This window comes from Sinocyclocheilus grahami, unplaced genomic scaffold, assembly GCF_001515645.1.
Source record: "Sinocyclocheilus grahami isolate Dianchi unplaced genomic scaffold, SAMN03320097.WGS_v1.1 scaffold111.1, whole genome shotgun sequence".
Taxonomy (NCBI): domain Eukaryota; kingdom Metazoa; phylum Chordata; class Actinopteri; order Cypriniformes; family Cyprinidae; genus Sinocyclocheilus; species Sinocyclocheilus grahami.
Genome location: NW_015505290.1, coordinates 26,325 through 46,841, shown reverse-complemented (window position 1 = coordinate 46,841; position 20,517 = coordinate 26,325). Strand labels below are relative to the sequence as shown.

The 20,517-nt window shown below is 39.7% G+C and overlaps 2 protein-coding genes across 6 annotated transcripts in view; one reads left to right on the top strand and one right to left on the bottom strand.

Annotated features, from left to right (window-relative positions):
• The first annotated feature begins 528 nt into the window (after positions 1–528).
• On the top strand, positions 529–12,685 carry LOC107589039 (ras association domain-containing protein 8-like). 2 transcript variants are annotated; one of them, XM_016277339.1, is made up of 5 exons: positions 529–812; positions 7,716–7,898; positions 8,779–9,677; positions 10,777–10,906; positions 11,052–12,685. In XM_016277339.1, the coding sequence occupies exons 2-5, from the start codon at positions 7,787–7,789 to the stop codon at positions 11,171–11,173; spliced, it is 1,263 nt and encodes a 420-aa protein (XP_016132825.1). In that variant the 5' UTR covers positions 529–812; positions 7,716–7,786; the 3' UTR covers positions 11,174–12,685. The 2 variants fall into 2 exon arrangements, with proteins under 2 accessions (XP_016132825.1, XP_016132826.1); XM_016277340.1 differs by having other exon boundaries at positions 7,713–7,898.
• Positions 12,686–14,790: 2,105 nt separating this feature from the next.
• Positions 14,791–20,517, bottom strand: part of LOC107589038 (protein asunder homolog) — an 11,176-nt gene continuing 5,449 nt past the window's right edge. For all 4 annotated transcript variants that reach the window (XM_016277334.1, XM_016277335.1, XM_016277336.1 and 1 more), the window contains 10 exons: positions 18,745–18,829; positions 18,060–18,152; positions 17,891–17,980; positions 17,559–17,737; positions 17,019–17,183; positions 16,540–16,694; positions 16,008–16,238; positions 15,745–15,884; positions 15,153–15,288; positions 14,791–15,070 (listed from right to left, as the gene is read on the bottom strand). In XM_016277334.1, the coding sequence (XP_016132820.1) occupies positions 15,034–15,070; positions 15,153–15,288; positions 15,745–15,884; positions 16,008–16,238; positions 16,540–16,694; positions 17,019–17,183; positions 17,559–17,737; positions 17,891–17,980; positions 18,060–18,152; positions 18,745–18,829 (1,311 nt within the window). In that variant the 3' untranslated portion in view covers positions 14,791–15,033. The remainder of the gene's footprint in view (positions 15,071–15,152; positions 15,289–15,744; positions 15,885–16,007; positions 16,239–16,539; positions 16,695–17,018; positions 17,184–17,558; positions 17,738–17,890; positions 17,981–18,059; positions 18,153–18,744; positions 18,830–20,517) is intronic.

Below are 20,517 nucleotides of genomic sequence, written 5' to 3'. Positions count from 1 at the left end.
ACACACACACACACACACACAATATAAACAGAAATGTAGGGTGTAAAAATAATTTCTTTCTCAAAACACTGGGTTTTGTGAACAAATTATATGTGTTTTCACACATGATCACTGGGTGTAGGTCATCAGTAAATGAGTGTGGCATTTAAATGGCATTGTTTCCCAAATAAACCAAAAGAGCTGTTAGTTGAATGATGTGTGTACTGTTTAGAGTTTTGCAAAAAGTTTGTTTTACAGTAGCAACATGAGTTTAAAGCAAGTAATGTGCTTGTGGGTTTGCAGACTTGGTCTAAAGATTAGGTATATGAGTGAATGTTTTCACTGAGTGGGCTTCAGGTACCACTTTTAGTGTCTAAGCATCTAATAAATAGCGTAGTTACTTTGTTAAAAACGTGAAAGCGTTACCAATTTGTAATTTTAATACAATCTACAGACTTTGCTCTATAACCGCTAAATGTGCGGTACATGCAGTGTGTGTGTGTGTGTGTGTGACTGAGCACACATTTGTTCAGTGTGGGCTGTGCAGCTTTAAAGTGCTCGCTCCATGATGCCTTGCGGTGTCCCGCTAGCGCTCACTCTATTTACTCGCTTGAGAGCAGAGCTGCTGCTGCTGCTGATGTAACGGGCCACACTCAACTTCAGCGCGCGGACCCTCCTAACCGGACTACATTTACGGACATCAAATGAAGGCAGTCTTTACGAAACACTGAAAGGAAAACCACATCATCTGCTTAAATCTCGGTTCTGCTCTGGCGGAGCTTAGTGGACCCGGACTGAGGATTGTAGCGGTCCGGGACTGCAGACACACGCAGGTACGGAAATGATTTCAAATAAACGTCTCCGCACCGTGTTTTAGACCGTCGGGAAAGCTCGAGAGAAGGGTGACATGTATTTTATGTGTTTTCATGGGGCATCTTTAAATACTAGTTGTGACGGGATGCGTTTCACGAACGCGCTGGAGAACAGACGCATGACATGAGCCCGAGTGTGCTGTCAATGTCAGGGCTTTATCACCAGCCCAGATCTACTGATATGCGTTTCAACGGGTTGAATGACAGTGTGATGGTCAATGTGTTTTCAATCAGATCAGTAGCAGGCCCGCAGCCCCTCCTAAACTTACAAACACACAGCACTGCATCCCATAAACACTAACTACGACTGAAGGTTTTATAGTAAATTTCATCAATGAGTCAATATTAGACATAATAAGGGACTGGGGCTAGTTGTCACAGTGGTTGTATCTGAGTATTCATAAGGTTTGGAATCAAAATGTGTTAAGCTATTTAATGGTATGGTCCATTGTCACTTACCCCAAATTGTGTGACAACATGCCCCTCTGTTGTGTATTTGTGTAAACCTTAAGTTATGTGCCAATACAGAAATTGCTTTCAAAAGCATTCACTGGAGCAAAAGTGCGACAACTAGCCCCGGTCTTACTGTTAATATTCTTAAGATCAGTAGTGCACATTTAAGTATGAATGTGTGAAATATTTGAATCAGTTTCCTGACAACGCAATTATTGAAATGCATACTAATATGTTCAGTGGACAGTTCCCCCAAAAATGACAATTCTGTCACTTTATTTTTTTAAATTAATTTTTTGTGACTGTGTGACCTCCGATTCACTAGCTGCTATATGTAAATAACTAAAAGAATAACAAAGTGCAGTAAATAGATTTATGATTATGATAATAAAATAATAAATATATACATTTGCAACATCAAGCAGCATAACAGACTCTTTTTGTACACCTAAAACAAGTAGAAGTGGCTGACAAAGTGTTTAAAATGCCACACCCGTTCTTATGTTAAAAATAAGGTGGATAGTAAATGACATATAATGCATTAGGCATTATGTAATGTTGCTAAATGATGTATTATTTTAAAGTTATGAACGTGATCATCAAACAGTCTTAAACAACTGAACACAACACAAACAACTCGGGCTCCAACACCTTCAAAGTTTACACATACTGTCATACAAACTGCAAAGTTATATGCATTCTTATTAATAGATAGGACTGTTTTTGTTAAGCTGGCTTGATTACAAACCGACTATCAGAACTTACACAAGAATAAAGCAGTAGAGCCCAAACGGCTGTATATGCCTTTGTTATTAAGGTAATGTGCTTTACAGCAGGTTTTAATTTATGTTTATCTGCATCAGATTTAAATGTTCTACATGTCCACTCTCTCAATTTTACTGTCAATTATGATAAATTCACCCCTCTTTTATAGAGCTGCTTGCTTACTGACACACTGTGACGTGTGTAAAAACCAAAGGGTGCCTTCATACTAAAACTGTTGTTTGTTAGGGATACAGGTCCTAGACCACATTCCATAATAAGATGTTATTATCACATATGATGATCTAGAACAAATTCAAGAGTGCTTCAGAGATAACCAAGTGAATATTTAATGAATACATTGCTTATTTATTGGACAAAATTGAACTATGTTGAAATTTTTAGTACATTAGTTCATTTTCAACATACTTCTTTCAACCACTCCTTCAGACATAGCAGGCAGGGCAAGGCCAATCAAAAATAGACCAGACGGAGTCATTTTAGTAGCCAGGATATTGTGCAAACACAGGATTTGTATGTGCATTTTTTTTAGCTGTCGGACACCACCTTCCTCTGCCTCACTCATAGATCTGTTTACACATGCCTCATTCACAGAACTGACTCGCTCGCAACCAATTACACATACCTCAGCCGCTCATTACACACTCTTTTATATGACAACAGCTGGCTCATCAAACACCCACTGATCAAATCGGCTGATCGTGAATAACGTGAACCTACCAGAGGAAGAGAGAAGAAAGTGATTGAGAGCTGAGGAGAGCAGGAAAGCCGATTGAAGACTGAGTAGACAACGGTACAGAGGTAGTGAGATGGAACTGTGATGAGAGATGGAAATGTAATATCATGAATAAATGCATGACAATGCAGATCAGGATCTGATGTAGGCTGCAGAAAGCTTTTGATGGATTACCGGTAGGCAGACGAGATCTGCACCCAGAGATTTCCAGTTCTACTCATTGATAGTTTATAAAATGCCGAAAATGTTTGGTCTGTGCGTACAGTATGTGTGTAACCACGGGACTGTGTGAATGACGTTTAGGGCATCCCTGCATTTCTAATAAAAGTGCATGTCATAGTTCACAGACAGTTCACTTCCCTCTTTTGAACCTACACTGTCCACCTCAAGGATATGAAGGGATTTGTCTGCTGTGCAATAAGAATACAGTTGCAGAAAAAGAGAGAAAATCGCCTTTTTACATGTATGTTAGGATATGTGCGCAATGTGCGATACATTTCATAAACAGCATAGTATACATACTGTGCGCATACAGTGCAATTTTTTTTCTAACTGCACATACTCTATACGTTCAGCTTATTTTGCATTAATTAGTTTGTCTGCAAAGTGGCAACACTGGCCAGGCTGTTGTTCCTCAGTCGAAAAAGAAACAGATAAGATAGAACCACAACAAATTATTTGAGACAGAACAACTAAATAATTGGTGCTTTAAGTGTCACCTCAAATTGTGTTGCAGAAAGGTGTGCATTCATTTATCTGAGCGTTCAGATTGGTAGAAGATACCAATCTGAACACTCAGATTGAGCCAGAACACCCTAGTAACCACATAGAAACACAATTCCAAATCTGAAACCACTCCGAACACCTTATACTAGTGTCATTGTGGTGGTGAGTTTTTTTTTTCTACGGGCAAGTATTAAAAAATTAAAAAATCTAGTTTTAACATATTGTTTAAATGCCTATGCAATGGCAAAGTTTACAAGCAATGACTGTCAAACTATCTAAAGAAAACATCTCACAAAGGGTTGTTTAAACATAGTTCTCACATTATTTAACAATGAATGCCGAAGGAGAAATGTTTACTATACATTGTAAAGAGAAACAAGATTAAGCTCTTTCTTGCTCAAAAGCAGAATTATTATTTTGTTCAAATAACCTAAATTAAACTTTATGTTGAACTGCATGGTATGCATACATCCAGCATCCCTTCCCCCACATTGTTGTGTGTGATAAAGCCACTTACTGTGACATTCACCTCAGACTAAAGTTACATTGAGTTAATGAATGGGGTTTCTCATCCTCAAATGAGGCTGTACTGACAAACAATTTTATTTTAAATGGCTTTAATTCAGTGTCAGTTTGTGACTCATTGGTGCGTTGATCAGCTGGGAACCCCTGACAGGACAAAGTTATATAGTGGGACATGGACAAAAGTTAAAATAAAGAGATTGTTGTTCCTTAATTGCTGGTGTTTGTTAGTTCCCAGGCCGGTCACAGCCGGCCATGTGAGAGATTCACAAAGCTGCGAAAGCATCACTATGGAGATGGATTGTTTGTGTCCAGTCATGCTGTGAGGCCTGCAGGGGTGGGCGTCTCTCCAGCAGACCTTTGTGTTTGTCTGGACCATTGTTAGAACAGCCCCCCACTACAGTCCACACACACCGTTAGGGTCCTGAGGAGTTTTTCGAGTGCTGTAGATAAAACTCCAAGAATTACAGCGACTGAAATGCTAGACAGTGGAACAAGCTTTCATCTCAAAATGTGTCTCTGAAACAGCAGACCTGTTGAAAGATCTGGAATATGTTGTACTGACCATAGTCATGGTAGACACCAAGTTTAATTTGACACAAGTTTTGCTGAATAAACAATTGACACTAAATTATACAACAGACCAACATATTGAAAGGACTGTACTGCCAACCCTCACCTCTTAGTTTCAATTCGTGCCAACAAATATGACAGCTACCCCGAGTAGTTTGATAAACTTTTGACTGTTATATTCAACAGCCCTGAGTTAGTATAGCAGAATGGATGGACAACATTGACATGACAGAGCATGTGAGAGCACTATAGCATGCAGGGAACGTTACACCCAATGGGGTTACAGTTGCATCCAGCCATATGTGCTGTACTGATCTGTGTTTACAGACATCAGACATGTGAGTCGACTGGAATGTGAGTTTAGACGTGTTACATCTCCTTAGCAGCTGTCTTGGCTGTACCTTACACCAACAGGCCGCCAAAACCTTGAGTTTGTTAAATTTAGCCCCAGGTCATGGAGCCAAAGCTCGTCAGGAGCAGATGCCTGTATCATGTATATAAAGTTAAACACAGATTCTGCAGCTGACACATAATACTGTTGGGGGTAGGGCTTTGATGCAGTGTTTAAAACATACAAGAAAACAATACCACCTAACTGTATGCCGCTTTGCTGGACGGGTAGGACTGAACTGAATTATCAAGCTCGTGAGAGATTTCTAAAGCAGAAGTGAATGATTACACTTCCTGGCCTGATGTCTCTGCCCAAGAGAGACCGATTAGAACATGATGTCAAGAGTATCAAAACACACACCAGGACAGAATTAAAACAAGATATTTAGAAAATGTGAGTGATGCTTGCACATGCAAAAGTTAGGATGTTGTGAGTGGTTGCTAAGCAGTTCTAAGCTGTTTTAAGTGCATTTCAAGGTGGTTACTATAGGGTGTTCCTTGTGGTTGCTATAGATGTCAAAAGAACCCAACCCTCTGTCTCTGTTATTCTTGCTTGGATACCTCCTTCAATTTGGGATTTTTTTGATATCATCCACCAGGTAATCCAATCATTTAAGGTTGACGTGAAATGGACATTTACCCTATTTTGTAAGTGCATCTTATTCATCTGTTACGTCCTTTCTAGTCTAGAGTATTTGTGGGAGGCATAACAACGAAAAGTAAATTAAAATGGATTAAAGTAATGATTCACCTTGGCTGGGACTTCTCCAATGATTTAGTTCACTTAAACCTGTTTCTTGCATTCAGATCTGCCTCCATTCAATCAGCAACTGATGGACAGAACCCCCTGCCTTACATTTCTAAAAACAAAATTCTTTTTCGATTTGTTTCACTCGGATGTACATCACAATACAGAATAAGAGATGCCACTATTGTCTTTACATCGCAACTTTAATACGTTATAGTGCACCCTTTCTCAACAGGTTTCACATTATGAGGTATTTTAATATCCATAGCACACATTTAGGGATGATATCTGTGCCATTTGAGGGAATAATTAGGGTTAGGGGTTTGCTGAAACTGTATTTGCATAGTGTTGACATACTGATTGCACTATGCTGATATCCAGTTATCATGGATATCAGCTGGGTGTTAGATGGCATATCAAGATATTTCCCACTGCCCATCAGAGACCACTTCAGATTTCAGCAGCCCAAACACTCCTGGAGACAGACAGAATGAGAGACAAACAGAGGACTGTCTCTCTTCACAACACACACTTATTAGACTTATTACCTGTCAAGGGTGTACAGCTCATCTCACTTATCCTTTATGAGTGCGTCTCATGGGAGTGGGTGCCATCCATACTGTTCACACAGGCCTGTTTGGACCAGTTCATCTGCTTGAGCGGTTCATACCTAAATAAATCACTCTCATCACTCAGTACACTGCCACAGAGGAGGACAGGCATCAGTCTATACCAAAGTTTTCCTTACCAATGATATGAAGTAAATAAAACGTGCACAACAAAAACATTTGTTGCAACAATAATATTTACCTGACAACACATCTGGAATTGGGAGTTTTAAACATATTCTGTGTGGTATTTGTGTTAACATACTTTGTTTAAGTGATCTTTTAATGCAGGAGTCTTATACTCAAAATACTTAGTTAAGAGTGTTCTGCATTGAGGGCAGTTGAACAGTTTTTTTTTCAACTATCCATTTTGACTATACATAGTATTGATACATATAATAATTGATCCAAAAGAATGATTTCACTCTTATCAGACTCTAAAATCTATCTATCTATTGTTATATATATATATATCAAGTCAGGCGGGCAAAATAAAGTGGTTGGGGTAGCTTCGCGGTGTATCATAAAAACAGGATGTCCATCAACTAGTCACACACTGCAACTGGCTCATCCAGTGTAGATATTTCCCGCATAACAATCCTTAAGAGAACAACAGGATAACAAAAAAGGCCAAACCACAGTGCAGTACGTGAAAATTGATTTGTGAGCCGGATTTGAGGATAATATCAAATCAGGGCTTGTGTGAGCAAGCTTGGAGTAAAACTTTAGAACTGCAGCACACGTTAGAAACCCTCCCTACACAAGGAGCTAAAGATGCCGTCTGCCGGACCGACACTATGGATGGAGTATCATAAAGAACCAAGTGCTAGTAAGGTCACTGTTATTGAAGAAGGCTCTGAATACAGAGAGGTATTTATACTTGTGTACTGCATCATTACTGTGTCTGTTCCCCTTTCGGGCTTGAACTGATGGTAAAACTAATGACATTATTTACTGTCTTTACATTTATTTTGAAAGATGAAGCTCGCGATTATGGTAAGAGGCGTTACATTTCCGACGAGTGCTTGCGGTGTTCGGCCAATCACAATGCACTGGGTCAGCTGGCCAATCAGAGCAGACTGCACTTGTCGGAAGGAGGGACTTTGTAGAAAACGAAGCGTTTGAGAGAGGCGGGGCATAGAGGACCAACAATAATGTACAGTATTTGAAAAATAATGTGTTTTTTTAACATTAAAGCATGTCAGCATATTCTGTTACACCAAATTCACAAAATAATGATCTTTAAAAAAGCATCATATGACCCCTTTAAATAATTTCTTATGTAAGTGGAATTAGCACAAACAGTTCTTTGGTCTTTCAAGCAGTGATAAGAGCAGCATGCAGACCAGAGAGCAAGTAACGGGTGCCTGCAGAGGTGAGGAATGACATCATCCAGATGAGAGGCATGGAGCTGAAGGTATGGGTGGATGGAGTGCAGCGCATCGTCTGCGGGGTCACAGAAGTCACCACATGTCAAGAGGTTGTCATCGCTTTGGCACAAGCAATAGGTGAGACACTAAATTTAATGTAGAACATCTGTATAGGCATATTTAGACCCAAATAGGGTTTTGGCCACTTTTACATACTCAAAACACAATCTGATTGGTGAATAACTTGTACCACAATTTTTAACAGAACTTCTTTCCTTTTTTTTTTTTTGCATGTTCCCTTCCAAGCTCCTTCCTCCTTTCTTCAGTTTTTTTACACAACATAACTCTCACTATGGTTGTCTCCTTGACAACAAACCCTCTTTGAGATCAGAGATTGGAGCAGTGAAATGCAGTATTGTCCCTTCTAGTCTCTGAGTTCGACCCCATCACCCCATACTAGAAAAAATTAGACTGTGTCTTATTTCATTATTTCATGAATAAGTGCAGTCTCTGTGCCACTGAGGCGCCTGATCTCTGGTGAATGTTGGATGAATTTCCTTTGGAAAGTTAAATCTTATAAGCTTGTATGTCTGCTTGCTTCTCTGTTTAGCCATACAGTTTTATTAAAGTTGAAGTGTGTAGTGTAGTATGTTCAAATATTTTAGTCTAACCATATGTAAGTCATTCATAGGTTAATTTTCCAAGAGCATAAAGGATATGGATTTGCTAACGAACAATGGTGTGTTTGTTTGAATATCCCGACAAAGTAACAGAGGCTCAACCAGTGGCCTGATTTTGGAGGGGGACTACCTGTTTGGCTGACTAATGACAGATTGGGGGAATGTTTGGGAAACTTGTTCAAATACAATCATTATTTTTGCAATTCAGATTTTTGACACTTAAGCAGAAATTACACTTTAACTGAAACTAGAAGCTACAACTGGCAGTACAGAGCAAATTACACATATTTTATTCAATGTCTATAAAGTGTTGATAATGTAAAAGTATTGTATTGCAGGGCGGACTGGTCGCTACACACTGATTGAAAAATGGCGCGAGACAGAGAGGCACCTGGCGCCCCATGAGAATCCTGTAGTTTCTCTGAATAAGTGGGGTCAGTACGCTAGTGATGTGCAGTTGGTGCTTCAACGTACAGGCCCATCTCTGAGTGAGCGCCCCACCTCGGACACCTCTGCAAGAGCCCCTGAGCGCAGCTTATACCGCCAAAGTCTCCCTCCCATGGCAAAGCTCCGCCCCACAGCCAACGACCGTTCTCTCAAACGTCGTGAACCAAAACGCAAGTCCCTCACCTTCACCGGTGGTGCCAAGGGGTTACGTGACATCTTCGGGAAGAATCGTGAGGGTGATACCAAGCAGAGAACGGTAAACACAAACCGCAGCAGCACTCCGGCCCCTACACAGGAGCTGTCCCGCCTGGTGCAGTTGCAGAAGGACAAGTTGTGCATCCTAGAGCAGAAACTGCAATGCTGCGAGACTGAGTTGCAGCAGCAATTGACAGAGGAAGAAGAAGAGGAGCTGGTCAAACTAGAGCAGCAGGTCCGTAGGAATGAGGCGGAGATGAAGGAGCATGAATTCTGGGAGAATGAGCTGAAGATTGAGCAGGACAATGAGAGGCAACTTTGTGAGCAGCTGCAGGAACTGCGCAGTCGTGTACAGGAGTGCGAGGAGCAACTGGGAGAGTACCTGGCACGTATTCAGTGCATGGAAGCAGGGCTGGAGGCAGAGTGCCTGCAACAAGAGCTGATGGAGACACAGCTAGCGGATGAAATGGAGGTCCGGTCGCGACTGGATAAGGCCTGTGCCGAGCTGGACATGCAAGTGCAGCAGGCTGCAAGACTGGAGAGCAGTTGCAGAGCTGTGGAGCTCTCACTTGGCCAGTCAAACATTAGACTACAGGTGAGATCGCCTGAAGGAAGATCACAATTCACTTAAACTAACAGTTGAAAGTGATAAGAATTGACTTGCTTTCACAAATAGATATTTTGTTGTGGACCAAATCTATTTGACATCAAGTCTGGTTGATTTTTTTAGTGTGAAGTTGTTTTCCAAAATCAGGTGCACAACAGTAAACCAAGTATTCAAGTTTGTAGTTTGTATGAAAGCAATTTGTCCAAAATAGTAGAAGTGAATTACTACTGATGACTTGGGGAGCATGCAGAGGTGGAATAGTGTAAGCATTTCCAAAATATTTATATCTCATAGCTCAGGGCTGTTCAGTCCTGATACTGGAGGACCACTATCTTGCAAAGTTTAGCTCAAATCCTAATAAAACACACCTGAACCAGGTCTTCAGGATCACTAAAAACTTCCAGGCAAGTGTGTTGGTGCAGGTTGGAGCTAAACTCTGCAGGAAATTGGCCCTCCAGGAGCAGGATTGGACAATCCTGTCATAGCTGTTCCATCAGAGAGCAGTATACAGTCTTTGCATCTCTTGCAGTGCATCAATGGAGGATATACTCAAGTGCTATTCTGTGCATATAAAGTTTTGGTAGTAAATCCAATGTTCTCTAACCAAGTGTGACATCAACCTATGAAGCAAAGTACTAATGAATAGCCAGTACTTTGTTCCATACAGTACAAGCATGGCTCTGCTGAAATCGTGTGAACTGCAGCTGTTTGTTTTGGACTCTTTGGCCTTAAGTTCCAACAATGCTACTAATCGGCTTTGCAGCATGTTAAGGGAGCTGGGTGGGGGTGGAGGGTAATGGTCACGGATATTATGTAAAAGATCTTTGCCAGAGCTTACAGATGAAGTGAAGGAGCAGGATGTCCCAGTATAGTTTGTATTCACCAGGAATGTTACATAACACAGATACACTTGTATTTAGAGCACTAAATTCTCTATGGACTGTCGAAGTAACAAATGATAGTAAGGCAGGTTTTGGAGCACACTCTTTTGGCCCCTCTTTCTTTAAAAAAATGTGAACAGTACGAAAAGGGAAATTTGTCTGTTTTGGTGGTTAGATTTTTTTAAACCTTTGATTGTTTCATTTAGAAGAGAGAGCAGGAACTGGAACAGTTAACTAAGGAGCTGAGGCAGGTGAACCTTCAACAGTTTATTCAACAGACTGGCACCAAAGTAACAGTTCTACCAGCAGACCCTGGTGAGGAGGAAGCTAACACAGGTACAAACACAGACATACTTTGTTTTGTTCTTCATTTAACCTAATGTAACCAACCAATAACATATGTTTCTAAACTCTTAAACACAATGTGTCAATTTTAAAGTGTACTTTACAGGTAAAGTCACTCTTTGTTTTATCTATGTAGAGTCAGAAAATCAGTCTGGATCTCTGAAGCGGCTTGGATCAGCTCGACAACTTCCCGCTGACCTACGAGCTCTGCAGAGCTCGCTGAACACGCCCTTTAACCCAGAAGGCATCTATGTCTGATTTTGCACCCGGCATCAACATTTAAACAAAATCTGCACTTCCTCTATGACTCCATATCACTCTTGAGACCATGAAGATTTCCTTTGGAGAGATCATACTCCCTGGAATTATAGTAGTGTATGTTGTTTGCTTTACAGATTCATCAACAAGCAGTGAGTGTTTTTACGGTGATGATTGCTTCCTCTTGATGGCTGTTTGACTAATCCAACCCAATCAGTGCTTTCTCCAAATCCTACAAAGACATCTCCAGCTGAATGTATGCTCACTTTCACTGGACCCAAAGCGCAGTAAGGCTTTGAATATGTCTTGAACATGGCAACTACTGAACTCGTACAGAAAAACAGACAGAATACATGCTGCCTCAGCCTATGTTCAATCTATCGACCTTCTGGTGCAAGTTAGAAAATGCAGCATCATGATGTCTTTCATTTCTAGAATGTTTCTGAATCTCCAGGTAAACCTCATACTCAATGCGATTATGCAAGCAGCAGGAATTTTAGGGAGATGCAAAGAGATCGTTGAGGATGATAAATTATGCAGTTTATATTTTATGGCTCATAGTCGTGATGAAAGCTCAAAGAAAAGGGGTGGTGCATGTTTCGCCTTAGTTTGCACTTTATTGGCCAAAACATCTGCTGTGGAATTTTACTGAAATCTTAAAAGCTGAAGAATCATTTCCTGCGTTTGATCGCACTAATCAGGAAAACAGGTGCATGCAATATTTTAAAACGGTGTGAGAGTGCGTAAGAGAGGTGTTTTTGCATGAAAGCAGCTTGTGGCAAGTGAAATTTGTTACCTTTTAAAATGAAGCAAAAAGAAACCTGGTTTTGTGATGAACAGCTACATTTTAAATAGAATCCTTTTAAATTATGCAAGTACATTGTAGTTACTCATAAGTCGCAATGAGTGGCTTATCAATAAGCTTTCAAGTGAACCTTTTTGGCCAATAAATGCATTTTATTTCTGACACTGAATAGTTTTATTTTTTTATTTAGCTGATCTCACTAAAATCCTTATATGGAGTTGTCTTTTTTTCCACATACTAGCAAATATCACACCAGCTGCATATATTTTAAGCAAATCTTAAGTGTTTTTACTAGTTTTTAGAACTTTATTTCTTATCAAACCAAAGTGTTCTGGAAGTCATGAATATCTGCATGAATGTAAAGGTTTGTAATTGTGCGTATGTGCAAAAGGAAGCAGCTCCAAAATATTATGTTTATGACATTTTCTTTTTAACTGTAGTAGCACCTGCTTCCCTTAAAGCTACATTCACACAGATGCAGAATGACATTTTATTTTTACATTTAATATGGACATAAGCAAGGAGCTCTTGGAAGCGTCTGTAAGGAAGTGCTCATTTAGATTTGCTGTAGTAGCTTCTGGACTTGTTTTGATATTTTGTAAACGAATTAAGCTTACAGATTTTTTTTCTTCTCCAGAAAACACTATTTTGCCAAAATCCAAAATTTTAATTTTGATGTTCATGGATGATTGAATCATTTAAACAAAAAACAGAAGGAAGCAGCTCCAAAATATTATGTTTATGACATTTTCTTTTTAACTGTAGTAGCACCTGCTTCCCTTAAAGCTACATTCACACAGATGCAGAATGACATTTTATTTTTACATTTAATATGGACATAAGCAAGGAGCTCTTGGAAGCGTCTGTAAGGAAGTGCTCATTTAGATTTGCTGTAGTAGCTTCTGGACTTGTTTTGATATTTTGTAAACGAATTAAGCTTACAGATTTTTTTTCTTCTCCAGAAAACACTATTTTGCCAAAATCAAAAATTTTAATTTTGATGTTCATGGATGATTGAATCATTTAAACAAAAAACAGGTTTGGTTTAAAGCTTTGCTTACAGTATCTATACATTAAAACCAAAAACCATCTGCTTCTACATTTATGGAGTATTTTATTTTTGGAGTAGTATTGTGTTTATTTCACATAGAACTGTTGCTCAGATGATCTGCAAAAGAGCATTCGGCTGACTTGAAGAACAAAAACATCTCTGTGTGACGAGGGGAACGTTTCAGAAGCATGCCTTACTAAAAGAAAAAAAGTGTAAATAGCATAGAGCAACATATCAATAAGTAGCAAAGAGGACTATTTTTAACATAGATGAAAAAAATGCACACCGCTCTCTAAACAGCTAAAATAAACTAAATGTGTTTATTTTTTAGCATTGTTAGGATGCATGCACTGACGTTCAGTTTTAAGCTTGTGTGAGAGGCCTGAGGATCCACCTATGGCACTTAATACAGGTGTAAACTCAACTGGGCTGTATTAAGGTGTAACATGGACTGCGCTAAATGCCTGTATAAATATCTGTGCAGTTGTAACAGGCTTGAAGTTTGGGACTGATGTGTGTGCATTAGAAATTAACAGTTTGTATTCTATCGCCTGCTGCTATGCACACAGGTGAGACTAAAACATTAAGCTCAGTTGAAAGTTAAGATCAGACGTCACAAGTTTTAACCTTTAATGCAGTACCAAAATCCCTTTGGCCAACAGACTTCTATTTAGCTCTATTTTTAACAAATTGTGTTAAACTACTTCCTTCTTGAGAAGTGTCAGATGCCTGGAAAACACATTGAAAAGATTTATGTTGACATGTTTATCGAGCAGCAAAAACTATGCCATCAGTGGAAAAGGCTCATTAACACTGTAAAAAATGAAATAAATTTGGAATAGAGCATCGCTGTTTACTGTCTTTTTTTTTTTTTGCAGTCAGCAACCTAGAACTCCTTTATGTTTATGTGTGTTTAGCTTATTACACAACTGGTCAATTGTGTTATTCTGTGTTCAGATATTTTTCAGTAGTTCAGATTTAGAGATTCATTCAGACTGGCAACAGTTACAAAAAGTAACCACAAAGCTGGTCCTAAAAATATCAGAACAATCCCCGTCTCAGCTTAATGAGGGTGTCCAGCTGGTTAAAGACCTGACTAAGTTCAAACACCTTGATTTCCCTAATGGCTTCTTTCTAACAGAAGTCTGAGCTGCAACCTAGTTTTCCCAGGAGGTCTCCCATCTAGGTACTGACCAGGCTCAACCCTGCTTAGCTTCAGTGGGCAACCAGTCTTGGGCTGCAGGGTGATATGGCTGTGGCCCACATGTCTATGGCCCTGTCTCAAATGTCACCCTAAGCCCTTGTGGTCTTCCTCAAAAATCCTCCAGATTTTGTGACATAATACTGCTGGGTAGAATGTTAGTGTGGGCCCAGATAAAGACAAGGGGCTGCTGATGAGCACCTTTCTGAAACCTAAAAAGACAAATGAGACGCTCTATGATTGGGTGGACTTAACAGACACATGCTCATGTGGGCCATTGTGAGTCCACAAGACCGCAAGTGCACATGAAGTAAGCCATTTGGTACAGGGCTACCCCTTTGTCATTTTATGCTACCAAAGGGTGCTCAAAAGTGCCTTTTTGTGGCCACAATGAACGTTTGGCATTACATCACCAAAACGTGGACTTGGATGAGGACCACAGGGACTGAGGGTGCCATTTGTGACAAGGCATATCGTAATGAACAAAAGTTACCATCCCCTGATATTTCCAGATGTAAGTGGTGATGCTTTCTGCATTTACATTGGCACATTTACATTGGCACACAAACATGAACATTAACACGGTTTACAATTTCTTTATTCTGTTTCAGAATATTTCAGACTCTGTACAAACTAAAGCATATAAAAAATGTGTCCTTATAAAACATCGCCTTGCTCGTCTTGGTCTGGCACAAAACCAGCATCCTGGCGAAAACATCATTTGATATCATGCCAAAGGTCACATCACATCCTCTCAACAAATCAATGATCCTGCAGAGATTAGAAGAGGCCTGTTCCACACATCATCTGGTGGCTTTTCCATTCTCATGAACATCCATCCTAATGAAGAAAACACAGTGAGTAAACAAAAAAATGACCTATCACAGGGCACACAATGAGACAAACGATGAGGTCAACACACCCATTTTCTTCTTTCAGATGTTGGTAAAGCTCAGCCTTGTTATTCACTGAACTCAATCTTCCTGCAAACTCCTGATGCTTTCTGGAGTTGGCTTGAGTGATTCTATTGGTCCAAAGGGTGAGTAGAGACACAGGACCTGTAAAAGAAGAGACCGTATTTGACAGCCGTTTCTACATGTTATTGGCTGCTGTACCTAATAATGTCACATTCTGACTTGCCTGTTTACTCACTTGGGATGACGACCTTTCTGACTCGGCTTGTAGCAGCTAATCCTGACCATAAAATGATGCCGTGCTGTACAAGTAACTCGACTGTGCTTACGTAGCTGGTGCTTCTTTTACTAGTTTTCTCGTTAATGGGTGTCAGTGTTAAAAACATCATGAAGGTCCACACATAGGTACCTCAAGGTGTCAGTATCACATCACACAAACACATTTATCACCGTTGTAAACTGGACCTGGAGCAGCTGCTGCATTTAAGCATTTATGTGTGTGTATTCTATTAGCAGAACATGTTGGTAATCACACACTGTATCTTGTAAAGCTAGGTTTAGGCTTTTAGACTGATTTTCAAATAAAACATAAATGTGAACCTTTAGATTTTTCTGGAGGCTGTTGTTCCTCTGTAGCTAATCGTGGTTTCTTGTTCAGGGGCTCAGGAGAATCCGGTGAATCTTTGATGATCTCACATTCACTCTGTTCGTCCTTCTCTCGCTCCATTACTCCCTTCAGCCTGGAGGAGAAAAAGGACACATACATTAGAAACAGATCAGGAAATCCATGGTCATTAATCTACAAGCTGCGACTTGACAGTACAGTAAATGTAAACTTCAGCATCTTGTTCACTAACACTAACCTCTCAGAGTCTGCGGTCCAGCCCTTCTCCTCGGTGTCTTTGCCATTTTTCTCGGTTTTGTCCTCTTTGTCCTCTCTCTTTCTTCCCCTTTTTTTCCTTTCCTCCTCCTCGGGTGGTTTGCTCCGGCAAGCGCTGATGCAGTCCAGCACACGCTGGTGCCGCTCACTGGTGCCCACATGAGCCTTTACCAATGTCTCCAACTCATTCCACATGATTCGATACTGCTCATCACTATTTAGATAAAAACATCAGCATCAACATACACAGCAAGCATGTATTCCCAAATAAAACGAAGAAGGTTTATGCACACACACACACAATTGTCATTTCCAAATCAAATGAGCTTCCTATGTAGGCAGCATTGCTAGCTTAGCAATTTGCTAACTAATGATATCTCCATTTCAGTTAACGTGCTGTAGGCAGCTGACTATGTGAGCAGCAGATAGCGAGGCCGCTCAGTAGATTTTGGACCAAAGCCACACAGCAAGACAAACTGAAACCTTTAGATTGAAACTTGATGTGATATTCTCACCGTTTGGGCCCTTTTCCTCTGGAGCCTACAGTTGAGATGGGCAGAGGGTCACTCTTCCTCTCCATATCAACAAGATTATAGACGGTTTTCTGACAGGTCAGCACATCTTCATCTGTTAGAGTGTCCTTCACTATGAGGTTAGCTAACGGTACCACCTGAAATATACACACAAAAATTACCACAATAAGTGGTACTCAACCTTTTTTGCCTTGAAGGCCCCTATATACTATCATATTAACAGAACTATGTATTTGTTAACCACAATTAATTTTGTGAAACAATTCGTCATTAGGGGGGGTATGATTTCAGTATATCTTGATCTAGTTTAAGTTAGATCATTAAAATGAATATAAAAATTATTATTATTATGATTTATATAATTAATATAATAGAATATAGTAAGCCATCTTGCGTCCTCCTTGAAAGTTTGTGGAGGCCCATAGTGGTTAAGAACCATAGATTAAGATTGCGTCCCTCACCGCCTGCATGTTAAAGATGGTAGTCTGGGAGATGATCATTGGCCAGTATCGTGTGTGCCGTTCGAGTTGAGATTTGGCTCTCTCGACTGGAGTTCTGCATGCTGCATCTACCATTGATTCTGGGAATGGAGTCAGACGATTCTCACGCATAAACTCACCAAAGTCCTGCAGACAAATAATAACAAGATTTACTCTGCAGCCACAAAGAAAATATAAATGTATCCCTATACAATGCTGCATTTATGTGGTTGCATTTGCTGTAATTACGAGGTGACAATTTTCTACTAAGGTATCAACGTCCTCAAATTTGTTGGCAACATGCATAGCTGCAAATTGGATCCATTTGTAGCTTTGCTGTAGTGAACGGTGAAATGCTTCACCACTACTAATGTACCTCTATAACCATGTTTAACAGTTTAAGCTCCTGCCATTTTGCTTGTTAGTTTATAAAGCAAGTTGCAATTACACATTTGTAGGATGGAACCTCGTAATTATGGTAATCACGACAAGTCTAGGTCAAGCAGTGCTTGTTGAGCTTACGGTGATGCGGTAATCAGTCACTCGTCCACCGCAGCCCTCGCTGATGGAGGGTGGATCCTCCAGTGTGGAGCGTGTGCTGTTCAGAACATGCAGAAAGATTTCTCCTCCATGGCTGCTCAACATGTGACTGATGACCTTTGATCCTGACTTGCGAGGCTGCTCTAGCAGCACAGAGCGGCCTGGGAAGACACCAGACAAAAGGAAAAGATACAAAAAAGGCATTTACTTCCATATTTTCATATCACAGCCTCTGTTACCAAAAGTATTTACAAGTGAAACATATATTCAATAAGAAACAAATAATGGTGGAACAAGGGATTGTGCACACACACCATTCAACAGGAAGTTGGTGAGGCAGGAAGATGGCCTGCTGTTAACGTCTACCGGAGAAATGCGATAGGCCCCTGTACAATAATGAAGTTCTGTAAAAAGAAAAAAAGAGAAAATCAGGAATCCGTCATATGAAAGAAAGAAGAGAACTTTTCCCAGAGTTCCACTCACCTACACTGTTGGTGCGTGGAGTGCACCACTTTAGAGTGACCGTTTCCTTCAGCCCACTGTCTCTGCTGGTGCTTCCGGCCATGTGCAAATCACCTACACATTAAACATGAGATAAACAGAAACATAAAACATGACAGAAACATGAGTAACATTTCCCTAAACTTCTCATTTTACATTCCACAAAACAATGTTTGACTATCCCTTTAATTAAACCCACTGATTTCAAAGGAGTTTACATTGGTAATTATGTTCTTCTACATTTTATATAAAGATATATGCAAAATTTCATAAATACTTATAAAAACATTTTTCTTGCATCACTGTAGTTTTGCTGTATAATTTGAAATTTCAGAAACATTCTCATTATTTTATTAAAAAGTGTATGTGTAGTTATAACATGGTAAAATTAATCAAATGTAAAGTGAAAATGGTTGCATATTCACTCATTAATGAGAAATTATTCATTATATACAATATGTTTTTTGTTGAAAAACATGAACTTATGATTGTTTTAGAAGCTTACATTCCACCAAGTCAAAACTGATGGGGACTGCAAAAATAATCTGCAATTTTTTTTATGTACTGTAAGGGTTAAAGAACAGTTGCTGTGGTCTAATGTCCAAATGCTTTATGCAGTGAAAAGAAGGCGGTGTTGAATTATTGATGCAAGAGACTGATCACTCACCACTCTTAATAAATTCCATATGTGCATCTCGATGGTGCAGAAGTTCAACGTCGTAATTTGCTGAAGTGTTAGCATGCTGCTCCTCCTTTACACACATACACACAGATACACATAAGAAGCTGGGCCCCTACACTACTAACACACCACAATCTACTGCTGCTTTCATGTTTGGAGAGCACAGATTATAACATAACTGTGCCCTCACAGATCTGATGTCCACGAAGGCCTCTGAGTCTCCCAGCTGGTTCATATGCAGTGGAGATCAGAGGCTGTAAGCTACAAACAGAGCTTACGCACATTAACAACAGGAGAAGACAGGAGAAGGACTGAGGGAAAACAGAGAAGGGTGGACTCCATGGAGCAGGACGTTTCATCCCTGGGGTCACTGGTCTCAAACACATATCCTAAAACTACTGTGTGTTTCTGCAGCTTTTAAAAACACAAGCAACCAGAACAAGAAATCACACTTTACATCCGGCCACACCCATCCAGGGCAAGATACATCCCCCAGGAAAAAAAAAAAGAGAGAGAGAGAGAGAGAGCAAAAGCAAGAAAGAAATGTCTGGGGGCTGAAAGGGGTGCTAGAGGGACGGTTCTCTATCCAGCTGGGTGCTAATCATACAGATCTACACTCCTCGGAGAGCATGGATGTGCAGCATAACATCTTTTTAATTATGTTAAAGTCAACATGAAATGGCATTCGCAACCCATTTAACTTTTTTAAGTTTTAAAGTGAAACTGATTATTCATAAAGGTTAAAACGGTGTGGGACCAGATTTGATCTGTTATGAATTAATTAGATCATAAAAAGTGGATTTCAATCACTGTGATCCAATTGAATCGGTTCTTTTTAATCTATCAAAAACTCCAATAAATCAGTCGGTTAGTAAATTAATTTGACTCACTTACTGAATCACAAATTATTACAAAACAGTGTTTGTGAACAATTGACAAGTTTCAATTTGACAAGAATTATATTAAATGTACCTCAGATTTCTGTTCAATTCTAAAAAAGTTTTTTTTTTCTTCTTCGTTAGATTCCTTATGATTTTAATTTATGCAGAGCATCTCGTCATATTCAAATGCAAACTTTTTTTAATCTACTGTTATTTAACACTAACCAACAATAAATTACTACACTGATTATTGGCAGGATTTTAGAAAGTCTGCAATACCTACAACAGTAGCCAAAAGTGATGAAAATTGATATTCCAACAAATTTTAATGAAATAAACATTTATTTTCTGTAATAATGTGCATAATAAGACCAGGAATGTGCATTAAGAAAGTAAATAGGGTCAATTTTGATTTTATGTTGACTTTAATTTTACTTTAAAGGGATAGTTCACCCAAAAATGAAAATTTGATGTTGATCTGCTTACCCCCAGGGCATCCAAGATGTAGGTGACTTTGTTTCTTCAGTAGAACACAAACGAAGATTTTTAACACAAACCGTTGCAGTCTGTCAGTCTTATAATGGAGGTGAATGGAAATCACGGCTTTGAGATAAAAAAAAACATACACAAACAAAACCAAATTAAACCCTGCGGCTCGTGACGATACATTGATGTGTAAAGACACAAAACGATCGGTCTGTGCAAGAAACTGAATAGTATTTATATAGTTTTTTACCTCTGATTCACACAATGTCCGAACTGTTCGAATTGTCCTGAGCATTGGCTCATCCTCCTGAGCATGTTCTCAACAGCAGGCGCGTGAGGCGTCGTCGTCTTCTTGCTTTACGGCGGATCGCAGACTTATAAGTGCATTACC